Consider the following 19513-nt stretch of genomic DNA (forward strand, 5'->3'; position numbering starts at 1 on the left):
CGAGGGGCGTTCATGTTGGAGTTGCAAAGGGGGCGGCTGTCTTGCATCTCTGGCAAAAACTAGACATTGGTACAGGACCATAAGTCCACACAAGATTGATTCACCACTGAGCCTATTGCGGCCCTGCGTCGAAATGTGCCTAGTGCAGCTCGTAAATAGGGATATCCTTCGTGATGTGGTCGTTTCCCAGGCCATTGTTGAATTTTTTTTGGTCCCTCCCGCTGATTCAAAGACACAACTGGAGTCGTTTTGCATCGTTTTGTTAGGCTTCGCAGCTGCTCCTGTCTACTCCAACCTGTGCCGAGGATTAGCAACCATTACATCGGACGGGCTGTGCCAGGTCTCCTCACCTCTCAATCAGGTGCAGACCGCTGGCCGTCTCCACGATACCGCTCATCTCTCCAGGCTTGAGGGCGAATGCGGCGTCCTCAAACTCCTTCTGCATGTCGCCGCGGCCAAAGTAGCCGAGGTCGCCGCGCTTGCGAGCCGACGAACAGTCCGATTCGGTGGGGGCGAGATCGCCGAGGGAGATGGCGCCGGACTTGATCTTTTGCTCGTGGCCCTTGATGATCTCCATGGCCTCGTCCTTGGATCGCGTGATTTCGGACTACGCTCATCAGCTTCAGTCTCGGCTTATCGCGTGTGGCGACGGTCCTCGCGTCGCGCGCGCAGGGCAAGGCGGGTCACGTTACCTCTCTCCAGCTGCTGGGCCTCCGGCTGTCGCGGTGCTTGACGAGCAGGTGGGCGGCGCGGATCTTGCCTTCAGGCACACCGGGGACGGCGCCAGGACGAGCGCCGGCACTGTGGTTGGCGGCCATGTAGTGCTTGAGCTTCTCGGTGTCGGTGCCCTGCGGAGGCTCCCACCGGGAGACCTTCTCGGCCGAGTTGAAGTAGTAGGGAAGGTTCTTGGAGTTGGAGTGGCGGACCTCCCAGTTGGGGGGAAGACCCGTGTCGGCCTGGACGGTGGCAGTCAGTAAAGGGCGCGGCGCGGGGGAGCTTCGGGGAGGGGTGGCGAGGCTGGAGCTTACCATTGTCGCGATGGGTGTTGGTGTCTTGGGGGTGCTGCGGCGGGAGAGCTCGACGGTTGACGGATTCGTACGATTGCGGCGAGGGTCAGGCCGAACGGGTGAAGATAAGCAAAGCAATGGCGGGCTGCAAGCTCGTCGGGGGTGGAGAGAGGCGAACGGGCTCTTGTCGCACAGGCTGAAGGGGATGGATGGGGGTTTAAGAAAGAGGAGAAGCTCCGGCGCTGGTGGTGGTGAAGCTGCCCTGGCTCTGTCTTGTCTGGGGGGCGCCGCCAGAACTGGAGCTGGGGCAGACTGGCGAGCAATGACGTGCCGTGGACAGCGCAGTGGTTGGCTGGCCCTGCGTTGGCGCGGCGAAGGGGACTGGGTGCGCAGAAGGCGGGGTCGGGAGTGGGTTGGTGGGGTGAAGGGTCAGTTAGCGTTAGCGGCCAAGGGGGTGGATGGGGGGGCGCTTGGGGGCTCTGGTCCAGCGGCTGCGCTTGCTTATTAGCCACCTGCGGGTAGCGCACAGCGCCAGCCAGACGGCTGCCACCAGCCCGCCCGCACGCTTTGGGTCTCCAGCGCCTGGGCAGTGGGCTGGCGTGTCTTCGTCAGCGCCCGGAGGGGAACCTACTGGTTTTGGGCGTGTGACCTGTCGGGGCCCGGGGAGGTGGGCAATCAGCTCGAGGGCCGGCCAGGGGGGTCATGCGGCGCCCTCGAGGTGCACACGCACGCTGCTGCTGCTGCTGCCCTCGGCTCCGGGAACCAAAAACCACGAGAAGGATTTTGCTTTCCGGGTCACGGGAGGCAACCCCGAGTGGGTGAATCGGGCGGCCTAGACATCTGAATGGCTGGCTTCGAGAAACATGTCGCCGCCGATCTGGGAGGACGGGGGGGCCACAACTGAGGATGTGGGATGGCGGGCCACTCGTCGAACCCGTCCGTGGTTACTGTAAACTGCCCACATCCCCAGTGTCATTCCCGAATTCCGGGTTGGCGGCTCGCTTCTGGAGAAACTGAGCGTGGTTTGCGAAGCGGGCAGATACGACAACCCCGTGCTGGCAGTCTGCCAGCACATGGTTGAGACGCACGGCTGAAGCCGAAGATTAGGGCTATTTCGCAGTTGGCCACAGCGCGGTCTTGCGCAGGGTTCGTCTTAGACGGGCATCAAATTCGCATGCATATACTCGCATATTGCCCTTCAGCACACATACTCATGCCTTGGCATCTGGAATCTCTGCATCGCAGCTGTGCGTTGGATCCGGCACAGGCGATCTGAGCTGCTTCGGTGCCGCATGCCCACGCACCTTGCTGACAGCTGTTCACCGAACGCTGTCCACCAACCCGGGCCTACCGTGGCAGGCGTCGCTGCTCGACGTGTGCATTCAGGGCCCTCAGAGCCCAAGGCGACCCCCCCAGGTGCCCAAGGTCGCCAGTGAACGAGTAATTCGGGCCTCTGCGCCTGTTCAGTCGGTGCCTGAGGTGAGGCGGCTCTGCTCTGTTCCGGCGCCCACCAGCGCTGGCCTGCGCGAGTGAAGGTTGAATCACTGCGTGCTGAACAGGACCCCGTGGCCAGCTGGGCCAGGTCCGTTTGCACTGGCACCGGGCCCAGGGTATAAACGCGTTTCGCAGCGGTCCCTGTTGTGACCTCTCTTTCTTTCCTCTTCCACACGCACTCGCATCACACCCAAACCCGCGCGACTGCATCACCACCACCACCACCACCAACGCATCTCAACGCACGCGAACCTCTTCGCAGCATTCATCGTCCGCATCAGCAGACAATCCGCAAAGCATTTCTTTGCATCCTATTCAGCACGCACGAGGTAGTGCTCGCCGTCGCCTGCTTCATCCCCTCGATCCGCGTCTAACCATGCAGGCAGCAAAACGCAAAGGGCATCTTCAGTGTCTTTGGTGTGACGTCTCGCGTCCCTGCACAAACCCGTCCCCACCATCACCTCGCACCCGCACGCGGCAGCCAAGCCTCCCGCCAGCACCGCGCGAGCACCACCCCTCCATCCGTCCGCTGCATCTGCAAGGTTCCAGCTTCAGCCCCAAAGTGGACTGCCCTCGCTGGCTGCCTGACAAGTGCCCCACCCACAAGCGCCTTCCCGCCCCTGCCTCCAAGGTTCCGTGGCGGCAAACGCTCTTCACCCGAGATTTTTCCATCCACCAAGTGAGAGTCACATCGGTCTGTCCGCAGCCCGACGTCTCCTTCTCTCCATTATCAACCTCCCGTCGCCACGCACTCGACTTGCCTCCGGCATCGACGACGTCTGTCGCGTAACGCGCGAGACATACACGCCCTGCTTGCAATTTTGTGAGCACGAAAAGTCGACAATAGTCAACACCGCCTCTATAACCGACGCCAACGCAAACGACGAGATGGCGACTCCCCAGTCCACCGGTTCCCAGGACGACGTCGGCGAGGGCAAGAAGCTCGAGCAGATCACGTTCCGCTTCTGCTCCGAGTGTTCCAACATGCTCTACCCCAAGGAGGACGAGGATGCCCACAAGCTCCAGTTCACCTGCCGCACCTGCCAGTACACCGAGGAGGCAGCCTCCACCTGCGTCTTCCGCAATGTTCTCAACAACTCGGCTGGAGAGACCGCGGGTGTGACCCAGGATGTTGGCTCTGATCCGACGGTTAGTCCGGCCCCGTCGCTTTGTCTTTTGTGCAACAATGCCATCGAGTGTGCCTTTTGCGATACTCCTGCCGAAATTGTTGCCTGCTTTGAAATCAAGCCTGCGAAGACCACCGACAGTATTCTTGACCAACCCTTGTTTGGCAAGATCAAAGAAGAGGATTTCGACAGCTTCCAGAAGGTGGCTCGCGCCATGGACAACTCTTCGGACGATTGCGACTCGCTCACCGCCTGGGATGGCAGCGACATCGAGGAGGCGACCATCAAGGCGACCCAGACGATACTCCGCAACATCGAGGAGCTTGAGGCGGAGCGTAAGCCCCAGGTCGACTTCAAGCTCCTGCACGAAATCTTTTACGACGAGATGGTCATGGACGTCTAAATCCGATCGCCCGAGCCATCGAACCCGGTCCAACGATGCCCACGTTTTTGCTGGAGCGCCAAAAATCGAAATCCGAACGAAAACGAGACTTGGCGAGTGCACAACAGGCATTCTACGTTTCTGCTGTACCATTATTGGGATTTCGGTCCCTTGACCATGGTACCTGATGTTGTCGGCTGGGGGTGTCTAATGTGGTAAAGCATTTTGCTGGTGGCGAGGTGGACTGTGACCTGCTTACTCTGCTTTTTGAGAAGTTCTTCACTCACCCCATGAGAGCTGCTGGCTGACACGGCGTTCAACGTCAACTCTACAGCTTCCACGATCGAACAAGACATGCCCTCGCTGCAATCACGAGGAGGCCGTCTTTTTCCAATCTCAGGAGCGCAGCGCCGAAACTGGCATGGTAAGCCAACCATCTCGATATCGCGGGGCCTCATTTTTAGACTGGGGACTTGGATCTGCATTCTGTTTATTTGGGTCCGACTTTTCATCAAAACATCTCACTAACGTGGTTGCGTCGCAAGAAACTGTTTTATGTTTGCTGCGAATGCGGTCACATTTTCGATTAACGACTTTGACGAATGGATACCCGACGACGGGCGGTTGTTTCTGGACATGAGGGCGAGGGGTGGCTTGGGTGACGGAGCGGCCGGACTTGGCATCTCTCGATAGCTTTTGCTCTTTTTTCTCTTGTTTTTGGAAGGTGGCGTCAAGGAGCCTGGCAAGGTCATGGAACAGGCGTTTTAATATCGCAACGCGGCCAACCCAGCGTCACTGTCCATCGTGGCCATGAGCCACTAGAGATGGCAGGTTGGGTATGGTGGACTGGCGCAGCATCAAGTTTCGCCCTCCTGCGTTCAAGAATTGCACTTTTTGGTCTTCACGCAGGGCTCGACATCAATGTACGTGACGGTCGTGTTGAAATGTTTATGATTGTATTTGGAGATTGAGCTCTTCGCTCGTCATAACGCCTCGCAGATGCCAAAGTCTTTGTAGTTGTACAGCCTCCCACTCGTACACGGGTATGTTCATTCCGTCAATCCTCAGCTGCATCTCCCCAATCTCCCCAGCACATCCGGTCTCTGCCATCGCCCCCTCTACGCCTGCATGGGCGCCATGGACAAGATCTTGCTCCACTTCTTGCGCTTCAGCTCGGCGCCAACGACGCCGTTGATGCGGGAGCCGACAGGGTCGCCGGACTTGTTGAGCAGGACGCAGGCGTTGTCGTCGAAGCGGACGACGGAGCCATCGCGGCGCTGGGTCGGGTAGCGGGTGCGGACGACGACGGCGTGGCGGATGTCGCCGCGCTTGACCTTGGCGGCGGCCGAGATGCCGGCCATGCCGGAGGAGGAGGCGCCTCGCTGCTCCTGGACGACGACGACGATGCGGTCACCTGAGTAGTTAGCTTCGGGGTTCGTAGCCGGGTGTTGGAGAGTTGCGGGGGCGTACCGATGCGGGCGTGTCGCTTCTGGCCGACGACCAGGGCGCATTCGACGAGGGCGGCGCCCGAGTTGTCGATGCAGTTGAGCATCGTCTGCATAATCAATTAGCACTAAAGAGGCGGAATAAAATGTCCACACTAGTGCAAGTACCTTTAATTGAATCATCTTGGCTGTGGTGCGGTTGCTTCAATGGCCAGCAACTGTCGAGCATCCCCAATCTCGCGATCGCGAAATGCCGGCTTCTGGCGTTGAGACTTTTCGACGCACGCTGGCAGGTCACGTGTCTGGTGGGAGCTGGAGCTGCGTTGAGTTACATTCCACCCGACTTCGAATGGCAGCCATTCGGCGACCAATTACAGGCCGGCGCGCCCGCCAAAAGCCCGGCGAGGCTACCGCTGAGAAGTGGAGGATGTGGCCCCTGCATTTGGTGCATTTGGCGCGACTCTGCGCCCCGCTGCGAGGCCACTGACTGGCCGCAGGCTGGTCCCAGTCTGGCCGCAGAAACGGTCGCCCGGCCAGCAGCCAAATTCCAGCTCCCGGGGTGGCTGGAGGCCCGCGCACGCAAGGAAGCTGCAAGCTGCCCGTGGTGAGTGAGGCAGTGGGCTGGTGCGCTCCTGATGCGCAGCTTCCTGCCTCTCGGAGCGCCGGCGCCCCCCCCATTACCCTGCACTTCCTTCGCATTTCGAACCAGATGATGATGAATCTCATCCATCTCGACCACTCACTTCATTTCTCCACCACTGGCACCGCTCGGCTGAGGAGGGACGTTTCGCTCCCTTTCACGTCCTCCTCGCTCCTCATTTCTTTTGTGACCGTTCCTCCTTGACCAGCCTGGCACATTTGAATGCGCGAGAAGAAGCCGCCGATGACGTTGATGCGGCCCGTGAGCTGATCGAACCGCCCGCCTCCTTTTGCTCCTGTTCGTGTTCGTGACGCCTGGCGAACCTCACGTCGGGCCACGGCACAGAACAACGCGGGCATTGGACTGTCACCAGGCTCATTTACTTGTCTGGTCGGCGCTGCTGTCGTGCTTCGCACCGGTATTCAGGCCGTGTTTGATCTTCGGGCCGGAAGCTCTCCTTTCCTCAACCACGAGGGCTTGGTCTCGGGCGATCGACCAGCACCATGCCACTGTCCAAGGCCGCGACGGCGGCGAAGAGGCAGCGCCTGACGCTTGCTCAATTGGCCGCGTACGATGATATACTGACCGACGCTCTCGTCGACCATGTGAGTGTGGCCGGCGCTCAACATGACAGCTGTCGGCTGATCGGTGTCGCAGGTTTACTACTGGACGACCGTCCCCAAGAACCGCTCCACGTACCACCCATCGCGAGGCGTGAGCGAAGAAGTCATCGCCAAGATTGTCCAGGACGAAATTGTACTCAACAAGAATCTGGACGCCGCCGAGGAGAAGCTGCTGGCGACGGACGGACTGAGGAGGTTCCTCGGGAGCCTCAAGACGAGCAAGGAAAAGGACGACTTCCGTCGGCACCTGCGGCGGTACCTCCAAATCTACATGCCCGACTGCCCGTTCGAAGTCAGCTCGACCAACCGATACACCCTTGTCACGCACGAGGCAAGCATCACTGCTAGGCGCTATATCAAGCGCAACGAATCCATCAAGTACCTCTCGGGTATCCAGGTCACCATGACACCCGAGGAGGAAAAGGAGATTGCCGTGCGTAAGAAGGACTTTAGCGTTGTTGTCAGCTCCCGGAACAAGTGCACGAGTTTGTTTATGGGCCCTGCTCGGTTTGCCAACCACGATTGCGACGCCAACGCCAAGTTGATGACGACGAGCCACGCCGGCATCGAGATCATTGCCACGAAGCCGATTGAGGTGGGCGAGGAGATCACCGTGACCTATGGCGAGAGCTACTTTGGCGAGGATAATTGTGAATGCCTTTGTCAGACGTGCGAGAGGAACTTGTGTAATGGATGGCAGCCGGAGGATGGGGCCCCGGCGGCCATCAAGCCAAGCGTGGAGGAACCGGAAAAGCCCGTCGTCTACTCACTGCGGCGGCGACGCAGGGACGACAGCATCGGCGGAGCCTCGTCGCGGACGTCGTCTGTGACACCCGTCATTCGCCCACGCGTGTACAAGACACGAACCAAGGGTTCGAGATTCAGCAACGCGCACGAATCATCGCCGTCGGCAGTATCCCCAATGCTGGATGCCGTCACGCCTTCTGGTCGCAAGCGGACGATCGATGCTATGGCCACGCCTCCAATCACTCCAGCCAAGCGTCTCAAGCATCTTGTGGAGCTGCCACCCGCTGAGCCGGCCGAGTCAAGAGGAAGCTCTGTGAGCGGGAGTACGGCCTCGAACAGCGGCGACGTGTTGGAAACGGATGTGACATCTCCAGAGAAGGAAAGCCCAGAGCCTATCCCAGAGACGCCAAGGAAGAAGCTGGAAGTGGCAGGCCCATGCGCGGACACGGTGCATGGTGACACAGCAGTGTCGGCGAACTTAGGAGCATTCTCTCCGCAGAGCGCGCATGGCCTGCAATCGCCGCCGTCGTCCCAGCACTCTGAAGTAGACACGACGTCCATCATGGCATCAGAGCGGGCCATAGTAGACGTCGCCTCTACGCTTATTGCTCCTCCCACTGACCAAGAGAAGACTGTCGCTCCGCTCGCCGTCAGCATCGAGACAGTCGCCGAGGCAGACATGGTGCAGCCTGCGGCAGACTCCGAGGCGGCAGTGCAGCCAAGGACGAGGAAGTACCAGCGCCGCGTGTTCATAAAGCAAGCTACGCCACCGGCGCGCATGCGGACCCCTGGGGACTACATCCTAACGCCTTTATTGCTATCCGAACCCGAGATGGCTTGGGTCCAGTGCACCAATTGCACGAATTATTTTATTCAGCAGAACGCGTACTATACCCGGGCTTCATGCCCTCGTTGTGAGCGGCACTCGAAGCTCTACGGGTTCATATGGCCCAAGACGGAGAGGGCGGGACCGTCAGACAAGGAAGAGAGGATCCTGGATCACCGGATGGTTCATCGTTTCCTTGACCACTACGACGAGCGCAGGGCCCGGGGTCGCAAGGTTATGGAACGTGAAGAGAGCGAAGACGAAGAGGATGAGGAGGAGGATGAGGCGCCCCGCGGACGGTGCCTAAAGCGAGTCGAGCCGTCGACAGCGAAGCAGGCGGGGATGAAGGAAGACATGAGCGACGGAGCGCTGCGGCGGAGCGGCCGGGCACGGAGAGTAAGCTCCAGGCTGTCTGGCGAGTAGTGCCGCGATATGTCTCCAACGTCCCAGCCTAGGTTACAGGCCTTGTGCGAAGATCCGGCGCACGCCAGTGGAAGTGATAATTTTGTGTAGTCCCGGCATGTACAATATTGCAGCTGCGTCGTACCAGTAGTAGTAGGTAGATGAATACTTGAGTCCCAAACCTAAGAGATGCTGTCACGACGAGGGATGCGTGATAGTCTGGCCACAAACCTCAGACAAGGAGATGGCACGACTGCACAACACGAGCTTATACGTGCTTCCTGCGTATGATAAGGGGTCAGAGTACTGATGTCCTGACTTCTCCCACCGCGAGCCGAGTCCTTCAACCCGCTCTTGCCTGAACTTGGCATGGTCGCCAGTGTTTGTACGTGGCCCCGGGCTGCAGCGTGGAAGCAAGAGTCAAGAATAAATTCAGGCCACGGGCTGCCTTTCGCGGTTGCTTGTGCAATGAATGTCAATGTCTTGTCTCTTGTGCGAGATTTCGTGAATACAGCACCGCGAAGATGATGGTAAGCTTGAATGAGTCATGAGGCGAGACCAGGCCATGGGTTTCACTGCTGACGGAGCGCTTCATGTTCGCGTTCAAACAGTCCACCAACGGGCCAGTACTGTTCTGTGAGAATATCTTTGCACAGCCGCATTATGGAATGTCTCGTGGCTGACTTGATTCAGCGCTGACGGCCCTCTTGGCAGTCGTGCGGTCGCAAGCCCATGGGTCGTCGCACACGCAGAGCGGGCTAACGTGGACGAAGGGCGCGTTGCGAATGAACCACATACAGGTCATTGGCACGCACAACTCGTACCACCTCGAGGTGCCGGAAGCGCTGCGCAGCAGGCAAGAGGGCATGTACAACACCTCGCAGGACCTGCGGTACTCTCACGCGAGCCTCACCAACCAGTTGAAACACCAGCGAGTGCGCAATTTAGAGTACGGCTCATCCAAGTTCCCCGGCGTGACGCGCCGATGAGGCTCAATCTGCTGACCATGTGAATGATGGCTTGCCCAGGCTCGATGTCCTGGCCGACCCGATAGGAGGCAACTACGCCGACCCGCTCATCATGAGGCGTTTTGCTGGTTCGCCGCCGATGAGCCCGACGTACAACGAGTCCGGCATCAAGGTCCTGCACATCCCGGACCTCGACATCTGGACGTCCTGCATAACGCTCGTGTCGTGCCTGCGCATCATCAAGCGCTGGATGGACCACCACCCGGAAGCCGTCCCGCTGACCGTCATGATGGAGCCCAAGACGGCGGAGAGCCTGGGCGAGATGCAGGGCGGCGCCAAGGTGATTCGCTGGGACAATGCCACGCTGCTGGACGGGCTGGACGACGAGATCCGGAGGGTGTTTGGCCCGGCGCAGCTCATCACGCCCGACGACATACGCCGCGAGGGAGACACGCTCGAGGGCTCGGTGCTCGGACGTGGGTGGCCGGACCTGGAGAGCGCGAGGGGCAGGATCATGTTCCTCATGGACAATGCGCTCCCTGACCCGATTCGCGATGCCTATATCGATGGGAGGCCGAATCTCGAGGGGAGGGTGCTGTTTACGAACGCCCCCATTGGTGATCCCGACTGCGCGTTTCAAAAGGTATGTCCCTTTCCCTCTCGCGACTTTCCACCGTTTGCCGCTTGGCTTTCCACTTTTGCTTGCCCCGTCGTCCTCAGTGCGTTTGGGAGATTGACCGCTTTCTGACGGCAACGATGGGGCCTCCTCACAGCTCAACGACGTGACCACGCTCGAGTACACGAAGCACGTCCGGACTCAGGTGACGCGCGGCTACTGGGTGCGCACGCGCGCCGACGAGCCGCTGAGGACCATCTGGGACGGCTGCTCCATCGAGCGGCGAAAGCTCGCGCTCAGCTCCGGCGCCCAGATTGTGAGCACCGACTTCCCCGCGTACGGCATGAGCGCGCGCTGGGGCTGCGACTACGCCGCCACGCTGCCGGGCCACAGGGCGGTGCGGTGTAACCCCGCGATGCTGCTGCCCGTGTGCCGCGACGATGTGCTCGAGAGGCTACATGTTGAGTCGTAGCGATGCGTTGGGTGAAGGCCCCAGCCGGCTGGAGCATGAGCGTTGTTCGTGGTTCGTTTCAGCGGGCGCTGCGATGATGGTAGGAACTTCGTTCGTACGCGCGAGTCTTTGTGTCTGAGGCGGTGCTTGTGGGCGGATTGACGTTGTGGCTCGAGGGGCTACGTACGTGTGCGCCAGAGGATCAGCTCTGACGAGCCCTGACGTAGTAATTGCCAGCGATGGCAAGATAGACACTTTTTGCGTGGCTGAGGCTCTTGGGATCATTCGCTGGTGGGCGTGCTGTCAGCTTACATGGCTTTGGCTGGAGCTGACACGGCGGCCAAGAGACCATACATCGTCCTCCTGGATGGAAGTGGCCGAGCACGACCAAGAAAAGTATCCGAGTGACATAACCAAAAAGCACACCCTGCCCGGCTCCTTGGTGCAAATCCAATATGCAAGCGCTTATCTCACGGTCGGCGCCGCATAGACCCAAAATCATCTGCCTGCAAGAATAGCAGTTATATCCCCCTTCCTTGCCCATCATCGCGGCGCATCGCGCCGATGGTCCGTCGCTGGCTGGGCTCGTCCATTACACGCCGGTAGTGAGTGAGTGGCACGTAGGGCTGACTCGTGCATTGTACGCACCCGCCCATTGTCGCGACATGTTCTCAATAGCTGACCTTCTTAAAACTGCCAGGTGCAGCTCGTTTCCTCTAGAAGCGAGGAAAAGGATCCTCGAACCCCCTCACGAGTTTCGTGTTGAGCCCGATGGCGCTGGACAAGATCAATTCGGGCGTCAAGCAAGTCGCGCCGCGGGCGGCGAACCGAGAAGCCTGCGTGGACGGCGGGGGACTGACACAATTGCTGGTATGCTGCTCCTGCTCTCTCCCTCTCATCCCTTCGTCGCAACGACATGAATTGCTTTTATTACTTTCTGTTTTATTACAGGCAGATGGTGGTGGCTAACGCGTTTGTGCGTGTGTGTGTGAATACAGGCAGAGCAAAAGGCGGAAAAGGAGAGGGCGGCGGCGAGGAGGAGGAGCCAGGAGGAGGTCTCGGCCAACTATCTTGCGTTTTATGGCTTCAGGCCGCATCCTGCGTTTTTTCTGGAGACGTACTGGATGGAGAGCGGGTGACGGTGATCGCGCTTGGTGTATTTGGGAATCGTCAATGGCAGATGTCTAATCACATACAGGACAGCTCCTTGGTGTATTACATATTGGCGGAGACACTTGACGCAAAACTTTGACCGGACGTGGAGCATCGCCTCTTGCTTGGTATGGCACATCGATCTTCAAGTGCAGTCGACTGGTGAATATGCCGAGTGCACCCTCCAACATACAGTGCTTGACATGCCAATGTACGTGTAGTGACAAAGCCGTGCCGTTGGATCAGCGAGCCATTACAGTCTGACTGTACGGAATTACCACTGTCCAGTGCGGAGTAGAACAGACCCCCATCGGGCACTCATCGTGATGTCGGGCGTCGAGGCAGATTCTTCGACCGTACTTGCAGCAGCGACATCTTGGGCATATGGTACGCCCCATCTGCTTAGCCGTGATCTGTCGCATTACACATGTCGTACCAGAGTGTACCAGGATCCTACCAAGCCCGTGAAAGATACAAGAGAGTTTCACAGCAGTGCCAACACCATGTCCTCGCCATGTCAAGGCCAATGCTGGACAGGCTGTCAACAAAAGCCTCCTTCATTCTCGGGATTGACACCGAGCTCCATCATAGAGGAGACGAAAGCTATACTTTTAAGCTCACGCGCTCTTCGCGATCGGCTAGTGGCGACCATAAGTTCGGCAGCGGCGAGCTTTCACAATGTAGTGGTCCCTCTGGTGGACGACTCCAACGCTGCATCATGCCGCCTGAGCATCTTGGGACACGTGCTTGCCGATAACTCCCTAAGCCCGGCAATCCGGGAAGCCTCCAGGCAAGCCCAGAAAATTATCTCGGCAGCTTCGTCAGAGCAACTTATGAGGAAAGACGTGGCGGACCTGGTTCATGCGGTCTTTCAGCGTTCAGAGGCGTCCCGAGATGATTCACTCGACGCCCAGGACCTGCACTGCCTGCGAGTTTTGCATGGCGAAATGGTTCGCTCGGGGTCCACACTGCAGAGTGGTGATCTGCGCGAGCGATTGCAGACGGCCCAGCAAGAGCTTCAAGAGCTGAAAGCAGCCGCGCAAAAGACAATGTCGGACTCAAATGGAGGGGAGCTGGTTCCTCCGAAATGAACTGACTGGCGTGGACTCCCACTTTCTTCATTCACTCCAAAAAGTAACTGACGATGAAGGCTATGGTGCGGCGCAGGTGCTCTATCGGGTCACATTCAGCGACGCACATGCCTCGCAAATGTTTGGCTGCGTCCAGAGCAGCGCATCGAGGAGGAGATATCAGCATGCATACCGACGGCGTTACCCGGGGAATGTCAGCCCGCTCGACCGAATCATTTCCTTGCGGGATGAGATTGCACGGATCTTGGGATTGCAGAACCATGCATCCATGAAAATGGAGGAAAAGATGGCTCGGGGCATTGACGAAGTACACGACGTCCTCGATGCCATTTCGACGCGACTGCTGCCGGTCGCTAAAGCCGAAGACCAGGTGCTGCTGCAACAAAAGAAATCCCAGGAGCCTGAGTCAAGCGCAACACATATTGATGATTGGGATCGGCGATTCTATACCAATAGGTTGAGTGCCAGACGCCGCAAGCTTGATGAAGGAAAGCTGGCCGAGTACTTCGAGATTGGCCACACTTGGCGTTCGATCCTCCGGATGTACGAGCGGCTGTTTGAGCTGCACTTTTGCGAGATCACCGGAAAGGTTGAGACCTGGCACGACAGTGTTCGAGTGTATTCTGTGTGGGATGCCCGTGATGTTGATCGTGAGTTTCTGGGTTACCTCTACGTTGATCTGCATGAGAGGGATAGGAAGTATCGAAACGCGCACACAATGGAGATTGAGCCAGTGAGTCCTGACGACCCAACAACCCTTCAGACCTGGCATTCCGATCTAACAGAGACGAAAGAGCTACATTACTGCCGACGGCTCCCGCAATTGTGCGTCAGTAGCGCTCATATGTAGTTTTCCCGAACCGACACCGACAGAGCCGACCCTCTTGAAACGTCTTCATATGCGAATCATCGTCCACGAGATGGGCCATTGCATCCACAAGCTTGTTTCCAAGACGAAATATGCGCTGTCGCACTCTAGAGATTTCGTGGAGATTCCGAGCCGAGTGATGGAGTACCTGACTTGGCAGCCAGACGTTCTGCACAGCATGGCAAAGCATTACACATGCATAGACAACACTGGAGCTGGAGCCAATGACGGAAAGTTGCCGCCGAGTATGCTGGAAGATCTTCTAAAAAGCACGGGCAGCTTTGGCGCCAGCGCAATGATGGCGACTATTCAGCGAGCCGTCTTCGATCTTCGCATCCACTCCCCGACAAACCACCAGGAACTCCTCGACATGGACACAACTATGCTGTGGAATACGTCAAAGAGGGACATGGGCTGCCAAGGAAGCGATCCCGCAGACTGGGGATGGGAACAAGCCGCTTTCGGTGCCATCTTCAGAAACTACGACGCCGGGTTCTTTGCATACGTTAGGTGAGCCCGCGATGAACCGCTCCATCCATTCCTCACCACTCGACTGACCTGCTCGCGCAGTGCCACCGCATATGCGGCGGATATGCTTGCCACAGTCTTCAAAGGCAATATCCTGGACAAGGACAAGATGCGATTGTTCCGGAAGCAAGTCTTGGAGGTCGGCTCCAGCGTGCCGGAGATCCAGATCGTGGAGGGGTTCCTGGGGAGGAAGCTCGATGTGGGTGCTATTATACGGGAAATTATGGAGAGCTCGTGCGCGAATGCAGAGAGCTGAAGAGGGAATTGCGTGCGAAAGGACGTCGTGTCCAGCTTCAAAGTTGGTGTTGTTACAGTAGATGAATGACGATCGTGGTCCGCGCTTCTTGCAGGCGGGCTGTGCACCATTGACGCGTGGGGGCTGGGCTTCTCCAGGCTGCAGCACGTGCGCGCCAGGGGTATTATGTACTGCCGCACTAAAAGCGGAAAGTGACGTGCTCGCACAGCTGATGACCGGTTTCGGAAACGGGCTCGAGAAGCTCCGGCCGAGTCACACAAGTCGGTTCTCCTCTTTGCAACACCCAGCCTCCTCACTCGCGCCTTCAATTCTCCAGACAACGACGACGAGATGCGCGGCGCGATCCCCATTGCCCTGGCAGGCACCGCCTCTGCGCTGCAGATCCCTCTGCAGCTCCCCCAGCTGCCCAAGAAGCTCCAGTGGAGCTCCGGCGCCGCCCATGTCGACGTCGACTCTCTGCCCCAGATTGAGTCCCAGGCGCTGCAGGACACCATCGAAATTGCGAACCTTAAGAAGCGTGCCGAGCGCCTGTATGACATTGCCAAGCTCTCTGAGTCAGAATACAACCACCCGACCCGCGTCATCGGCAGCCGAGGTAGGTCTTGAGCCGCCGTGTGCGAGACGACTAGCTTCTAACTCGTGTTGTAGGGCACCTCGGAACGCTGGAATACATCAAGTCCGTCCTTGCGACCCTCGGCAGCTATTACAACGTGACTGAGCAGGTGTTTCCCGCTGTCACGGGCACTGTTCGCGAGGCGCGTCTCATCATTGGCAACGATGTGCCTTCCGCGACGGCTTTCTCCTTGAGCCCTCCGACCAAGAACAAGCAGCCCGTTCATGGCGACCTGATCCTCGTCCACGGGAGCGGATGCAAGTCCTCCGACTATCCCCAGAATGTGACCGACAACATCGTCATCGTGCTCCGTGGCGAGTGCAGCTTCGGCACAAAGTCCGAGCTGGCCGGACGAGCTGGCGCTGTCGCCGCTGTCGTGGTCAACAACGAGGAGGGTGATCTGCACGGAACCCTGGGAGAGCCAAATGACCACCATGTTGCCACCTTTGGTCTGTCCAAGGAGCTGGGTGATAAGTACATTAACAAGCTCAAGAAGGGCAAGTCGCTCGACTCGATCGCATACATGGACTCTGATGTCAACACCATCATGACCACCAACATCATCGCACAGACGACCCATGGAGACCCGAACAACTGTGTCGCTGTTGGTGGACACAGCGACGGCGTCGAGGAGGGCCCCGGAATCAACGACGACGGATCAGGCAGCTTGTCCGTCCTCGAGGTCGCCGTTCAGCTCTCCAAGTTCCGAGTCAACAACTGTGTTCGCCTCGCCTGGTGGGCTGGCGAGGAGGAGGGCCTCTTGGGGTCCAACTACTATGTCCAGAGCCTGTCGGAGGAGGAGAACAAGAAGATCCGACTCTTTGGTGACTATGACATGATGGTGAGAAATCCCGCGCAATGCCCTGATAGGACGTGACTTGGCTGACCGGTTCAGGCTTCGCCCAACTTTGCCTACCAGGTCTACAACGCGACCGATGACGAGAGTCCCGCCGGCTCGCAGCTGCTTCGAGATCTCTACATCGATTGGTACACAGAGCAAGGCCTCAACCACACCCTGATCCCCTTTGATGGCCGCTCCGACTACGACGGCTTCATCAGGGCCGGCATTCCCGCTGGCGGTATCGCCACCGGCGCCGAAGGTATCAAGACCGCGGAGGAGGAGGCCATGTTTGGAGGCAAGCAGGGCGATTGGTACGACCCCAACTACCACCAGATCGGTGACGACTTGACCAACCTGAACCACACGGCGTGGGAGGTCAACACGCGACTGATTGCCCACTCGGTCGGTACTTTTGCCGCGTCCTTTAAGGGCTTCCCGGAGAGGACGACCGAGTTCCGCGCCACCAAGGTGAAGCCGACCAAGTATCGCGGCCACAAGTTGATCATGTAAAACATGACCTTGAACGTTGGATAGACGGAGCGACGGAGTATGCATTTGGGAATATGTTTGCTAGATCATGCCACATTGCAATTGGTTTTATTTTTACACATTGATCATCTTCGCCGTCCAGAGGATACCGTTTAGTACCTGCCCCATGAACATCTCATCAACGTAGGCGGCATCAAGGTGACCCAGGGCCGTGTGGAATACCCGTCCTCCTTCGAACTCGTGGCACCAGATGAGTGGATGGTCGTCACCCAGCGTGCCACCTTGGTAGGACGCCTCCTCCACTGACAAGAGTACATGCACATAGGACAACGTTCGAGGGCTTTCCTTGAAGTTGTACCACTCATCGAACCACCTCCGTCGATGTGTATCGTCGTCAAAGCTCTCGAGACCATCACCAAGGCCCCGCAAACCCCGCGCCATGATCGGATGCGTCGCATCCTCAACCTTGATGACACCCATCTGCGGCTCCGGATGTCCAGCAAAGGACGCGCCAACCATGCGCTGGTACCATCCATCTTCGTCCACGATATCCTCCCCATCGGAAGGCATCCCCACGGACGCGGTGTGGACGCCCACGACGCCGCCTCCGCCGCGGACAAATGACTGCAGTGCACCGAGCTGCGACGCAGAGAGGAACGTGCCGGACACGTGCACCAGGACGATGACGCGGTAGCCGGCTAGCGACTCGGGCGTGAACAGGCTGGCGTCTTCGGAGGCGTGCACGGTGAATGGCGTGCTGGAGGTGGTGGACGCGGTGGAGAGGCGGGTGAGGGCGGAGAGGGCGGCGGGGATGGAGGCGTGGCGGTAGCCGGCAGTTTTGCTGAAGAGCAGGACGCGAAAGGGCGGAGCTGCCATTGATGTCGATTCGAGTCACACACGCCCGGCCGGTCGCTGAGCCTGAACCGCGAATTTAGAGTCAAGTCTGTGGAATGGAGGCTCGGAGCGAAATGTTGATGGGGGTCTTGCCTTGCTGACTGACCCTACGGCCGGAGCCTGGGCCGATCCGCTCCCGGACGCCGGGCCGGTGCGGGGCCGGAGACGGGCCTTACCCCATCCGTGAGACTGACGACAATGCAGCAGCCGTTGTATAGTTGCACCAGCATGTCATGGCATTTCCGCTTCGAGACGGGTGACGTGATGTGAAATGGAAAGTACCTAAAGCTGATCCTCGTCGTGATGAGGTGATCGGGTTGAATGGAAGGGCTTGTCGCAGGGGCCACAACTAGTGTCATCAACTCCATGGAATGGGCCGTGGAGCGGTCGCTATTGCAGGCTGACTGCCAAAGGCCAAAGCCAGCGCAGGTGCTTAAAGGAACGGCGAAAGGTCGTCAGTAACCGTAGACTATTTCGTTCCTCAAAGCATGTCGGGCAAGGCAAGGCTGGCTGCACTTGCATTCCCCTGTACGCTTTACCCGTCACCAGCATGACGCATGTTGGGCGGCTGTGGCATATAACGGCCAACTCAATATTGGCATCGTTGGGTCGACAAGATCGGTCCGTGTCCTCTCAGTCTCCGCATGAATGCAGAGCGGTGTCGGCATGAGGCATTGTTCTGAGTCAGACCCAGCACATTGCTCAGTCTACTTCGTACAGTGATTGAAATGCCCATGTTACAATTTCCCGGCACTGGACAACTAGTGCCGACACGACTTTGCTCAGCGCTCTCCAAAGTCTAAAGAACCTTCACTGATAGTGCCACCTAGCAAAATGCGATGGCTTGAAGACATACCGCTGGAGCTCAGGCTCCAGATCTACACTGATCTGTGCGAGTCCTCGCCTGTCCGCATTCACAATATCAACGCTCCCGAAACCTGCACGTTCCTCAAAACCAAGCCTTGTCAATACAGGTCATTCGCTGCATCGTTGCTTCTCACCTGCAAAGCCGTCAAGGCCGAGTTCGAACCCATATACCTCGCCCAGACCAGCTTTATCGCGCATCACGACTCACCCGAGAGCTGTTTCTATAATTGCCTGTCGTTCTCCTCTGACTCGTCTCAAGTATGCTTCTTCAAGCAGACGGAAAGCCGACCCTTGAATGACTTTTTCAAGCCGAATGACTTTCAAATGCATCTTGACAGGCATGGCATCAACGAATCCTCCTTCAATAAACGCTACTTTGAGCGCTTTACGGTCACGGAGCAACTAGGATGCTCGCGATTCCCGACGCACTGGGTAACAGAGCTCGACCTGCTACTTGAACTGCTTTGTTTCTGTCGCGGAAAAGTCGACGAAGTCGAGTTCTGGTACCACCCCATTCGGTGGAGGCCTGTTGAGGCGGCCGTCCCTTGGCACGTCATCGTCAACCGAAACTGCGACTTCACCATCCGCGGACCAACCATGGAGGGCTTCCTTGCTCTGGAGAAGAAGCTGCAAAAGGCCATTCAGATACTTTGGCCAGGATACGGGACCTACGATAGGTTTCCATATGTATGGAAAGACAGGACCGAAATGAGAAGGAGAGCCACTACTGGCATCCCCGAGCCGAGTTTCGTGTTCGTACAAGACGCTCGAAACAGCCGACAAGAGCACACCGCCAACTGTTCTGTTGAGAAACAGGGGAGGTACTGGGTGTATTGTAATTGCGGAGACTGGGATCACTTTGGGCAAGTCATGGACAGGGACGAGTAATGAGTACATTGCACCACAGGTCTCGTAGAGAGAATCCGGCCGGAGGCTGCATAACCATTGGCACTAGGTTATGCGTGGCCTCAGCAGCTGGCAGGATCGCACATGATGTACTAACACTGGGCAATTTTTCTTACGTCTGTATTTCAGCGAGGGTAACAGTCGTTCTTCCACTATCCAATGATCAATGCTCGATGTACCCCATATTTACTCGCAGTGGCATGATCATAAATCCTGCCGATCTTCTACCCAAGCGGTACCCTGGTCCTTTCGCTGCCGATAGTCCGGATGTTTCAGAGTG

At 58.1% G+C, this 19513-nt stretch overlaps 9 protein-coding genes across 9 annotated transcripts; 6 read left to right on the forward strand and 3 right to left on the reverse strand.

The window, feature by feature from the left end:
- Positions 1–285: 285 nt before the first annotated feature.
- Positions 286–1031, reverse strand: PLICBS_003199 (protein kinase ssp1; the record flags this gene model as incomplete). Its single annotated transcript, XM_018322936.2, has 4 exons — positions 286–295; positions 351–607; positions 693–956; positions 1029–1031. The coding sequence occupies 4 exons, from the start codon at positions 1029–1031 to the stop codon at positions 286–288; spliced, it is 534 nt and encodes a 177-aa protein (XP_018178166.1).
- A 2358-nt stretch (positions 1032–3389) lies between these two features.
- On the forward strand, positions 3390–4031 carry PLICBS_003200 (uncharacterized protein; the record flags this gene model as incomplete). The annotated part of the gene is made up of 1 exon (XM_018322937.2): positions 3390–4031. The coding sequence occupies one exon, from the start codon at positions 3390–3392 to the stop codon at positions 4029–4031; it is 642 nt and encodes a 213-aa protein (XP_018178167.1).
- Positions 4032–5128: 1097 nt separating this feature from the next.
- Positions 5129–5638, reverse strand: PLICBS_003201 (mitochondrial 54S ribosomal protein uL14m; the record flags this gene model as incomplete). The annotated part of the gene is made up of 3 exons (XM_018322938.2): positions 5129–5424; positions 5481–5565; positions 5624–5638. The coding sequence occupies 3 exons, from the start codon at positions 5636–5638 to the stop codon at positions 5129–5131; spliced, it is 396 nt and encodes a 131-aa protein (XP_018178168.1).
- Positions 5639–6598: 960 nt separating this feature from the next.
- On the forward strand, positions 6599–8714 carry PLICBS_003202 (histone-lysine N-methyltransferase set9; the record flags this gene model as incomplete). Its single annotated transcript, XM_065600176.1, has 2 exons — positions 6599–6700; positions 6753–8714. The coding sequence occupies 2 exons, from the start codon at positions 6599–6601 to the stop codon at positions 8712–8714; spliced, it is 2064 nt and encodes a 687-aa protein (XP_065456248.1).
- Positions 8715–9478: 764 nt separating this feature from the next.
- On the forward strand, positions 9479–10749 carry PLICBS_003203 (uncharacterized protein; the record flags this gene model as incomplete). The annotated part of the gene is made up of 3 exons (XM_018322939.2): positions 9479–9642; positions 9722–10304; positions 10435–10749. 3 exons carry the CDS (start codon positions 9479–9481, stop codon positions 10747–10749), a joined length of 1062 nt encoding a protein of 353 aa, XP_018178169.2.
- Positions 10750–11499: 750 nt separating this feature from the next.
- On the forward strand, positions 11500–11867 carry PLICBS_003204 (uncharacterized protein; the record flags this gene model as incomplete). The annotated part of the gene is made up of 2 exons (XM_065600177.1): positions 11500–11598; positions 11727–11867. 2 exons carry the CDS (start codon positions 11500–11502, stop codon positions 11865–11867), a joined length of 240 nt encoding a protein of 79 aa, XP_065456249.1.
- A 1390-nt stretch (positions 11868–13257) lies between these two features.
- Positions 13258–16587, forward strand: PLICBS_003205 (uncharacterized protein; the record flags this gene model as incomplete). Its single annotated transcript, XM_065600178.1, has 6 exons — positions 13258–13704; positions 13766–14349; positions 14410–14570; positions 14832–15218; positions 15272–16077; positions 16132–16587. 6 exons carry the CDS (start codon positions 13258–13260, stop codon positions 16585–16587), a joined length of 2841 nt encoding a protein of 946 aa, XP_065456250.1.
- A 93-nt stretch (positions 16588–16680) lies between these two features.
- On the reverse strand, positions 16681–17442 carry PLICBS_003206 (uncharacterized protein; the record flags this gene model as incomplete). The annotated part of the gene is made up of 1 exon (XM_018322941.2): positions 16681–17442. One exon carries the CDS (start codon positions 17440–17442, stop codon positions 16681–16683), a length of 762 nt encoding a protein of 253 aa, XP_018178171.2.
- Positions 17443–18294: 852 nt separating this feature from the next.
- On the forward strand, positions 18295–19215 carry PLICBS_003207 (uncharacterized protein; the record flags this gene model as incomplete). The annotated part of the gene is made up of 1 exon (XM_065600179.1): positions 18295–19215. One exon carries the CDS (start codon positions 18295–18297, stop codon positions 19213–19215), a length of 921 nt encoding a protein of 306 aa, XP_065456251.1.
- Between the last annotated feature and the right edge of the window lie 298 nt (positions 19216–19513).

Source organism: Purpureocillium lilacinum, assembly GCF_023168085.1.
Source record: "Purpureocillium lilacinum CBS 284.36 DNA, scaffold_2, whole genome shotgun sequence".
Taxonomy (NCBI): Eukaryota; Fungi; Ascomycota; class Sordariomycetes; order Hypocreales; family Ophiocordycipitaceae; genus Purpureocillium; species Purpureocillium lilacinum.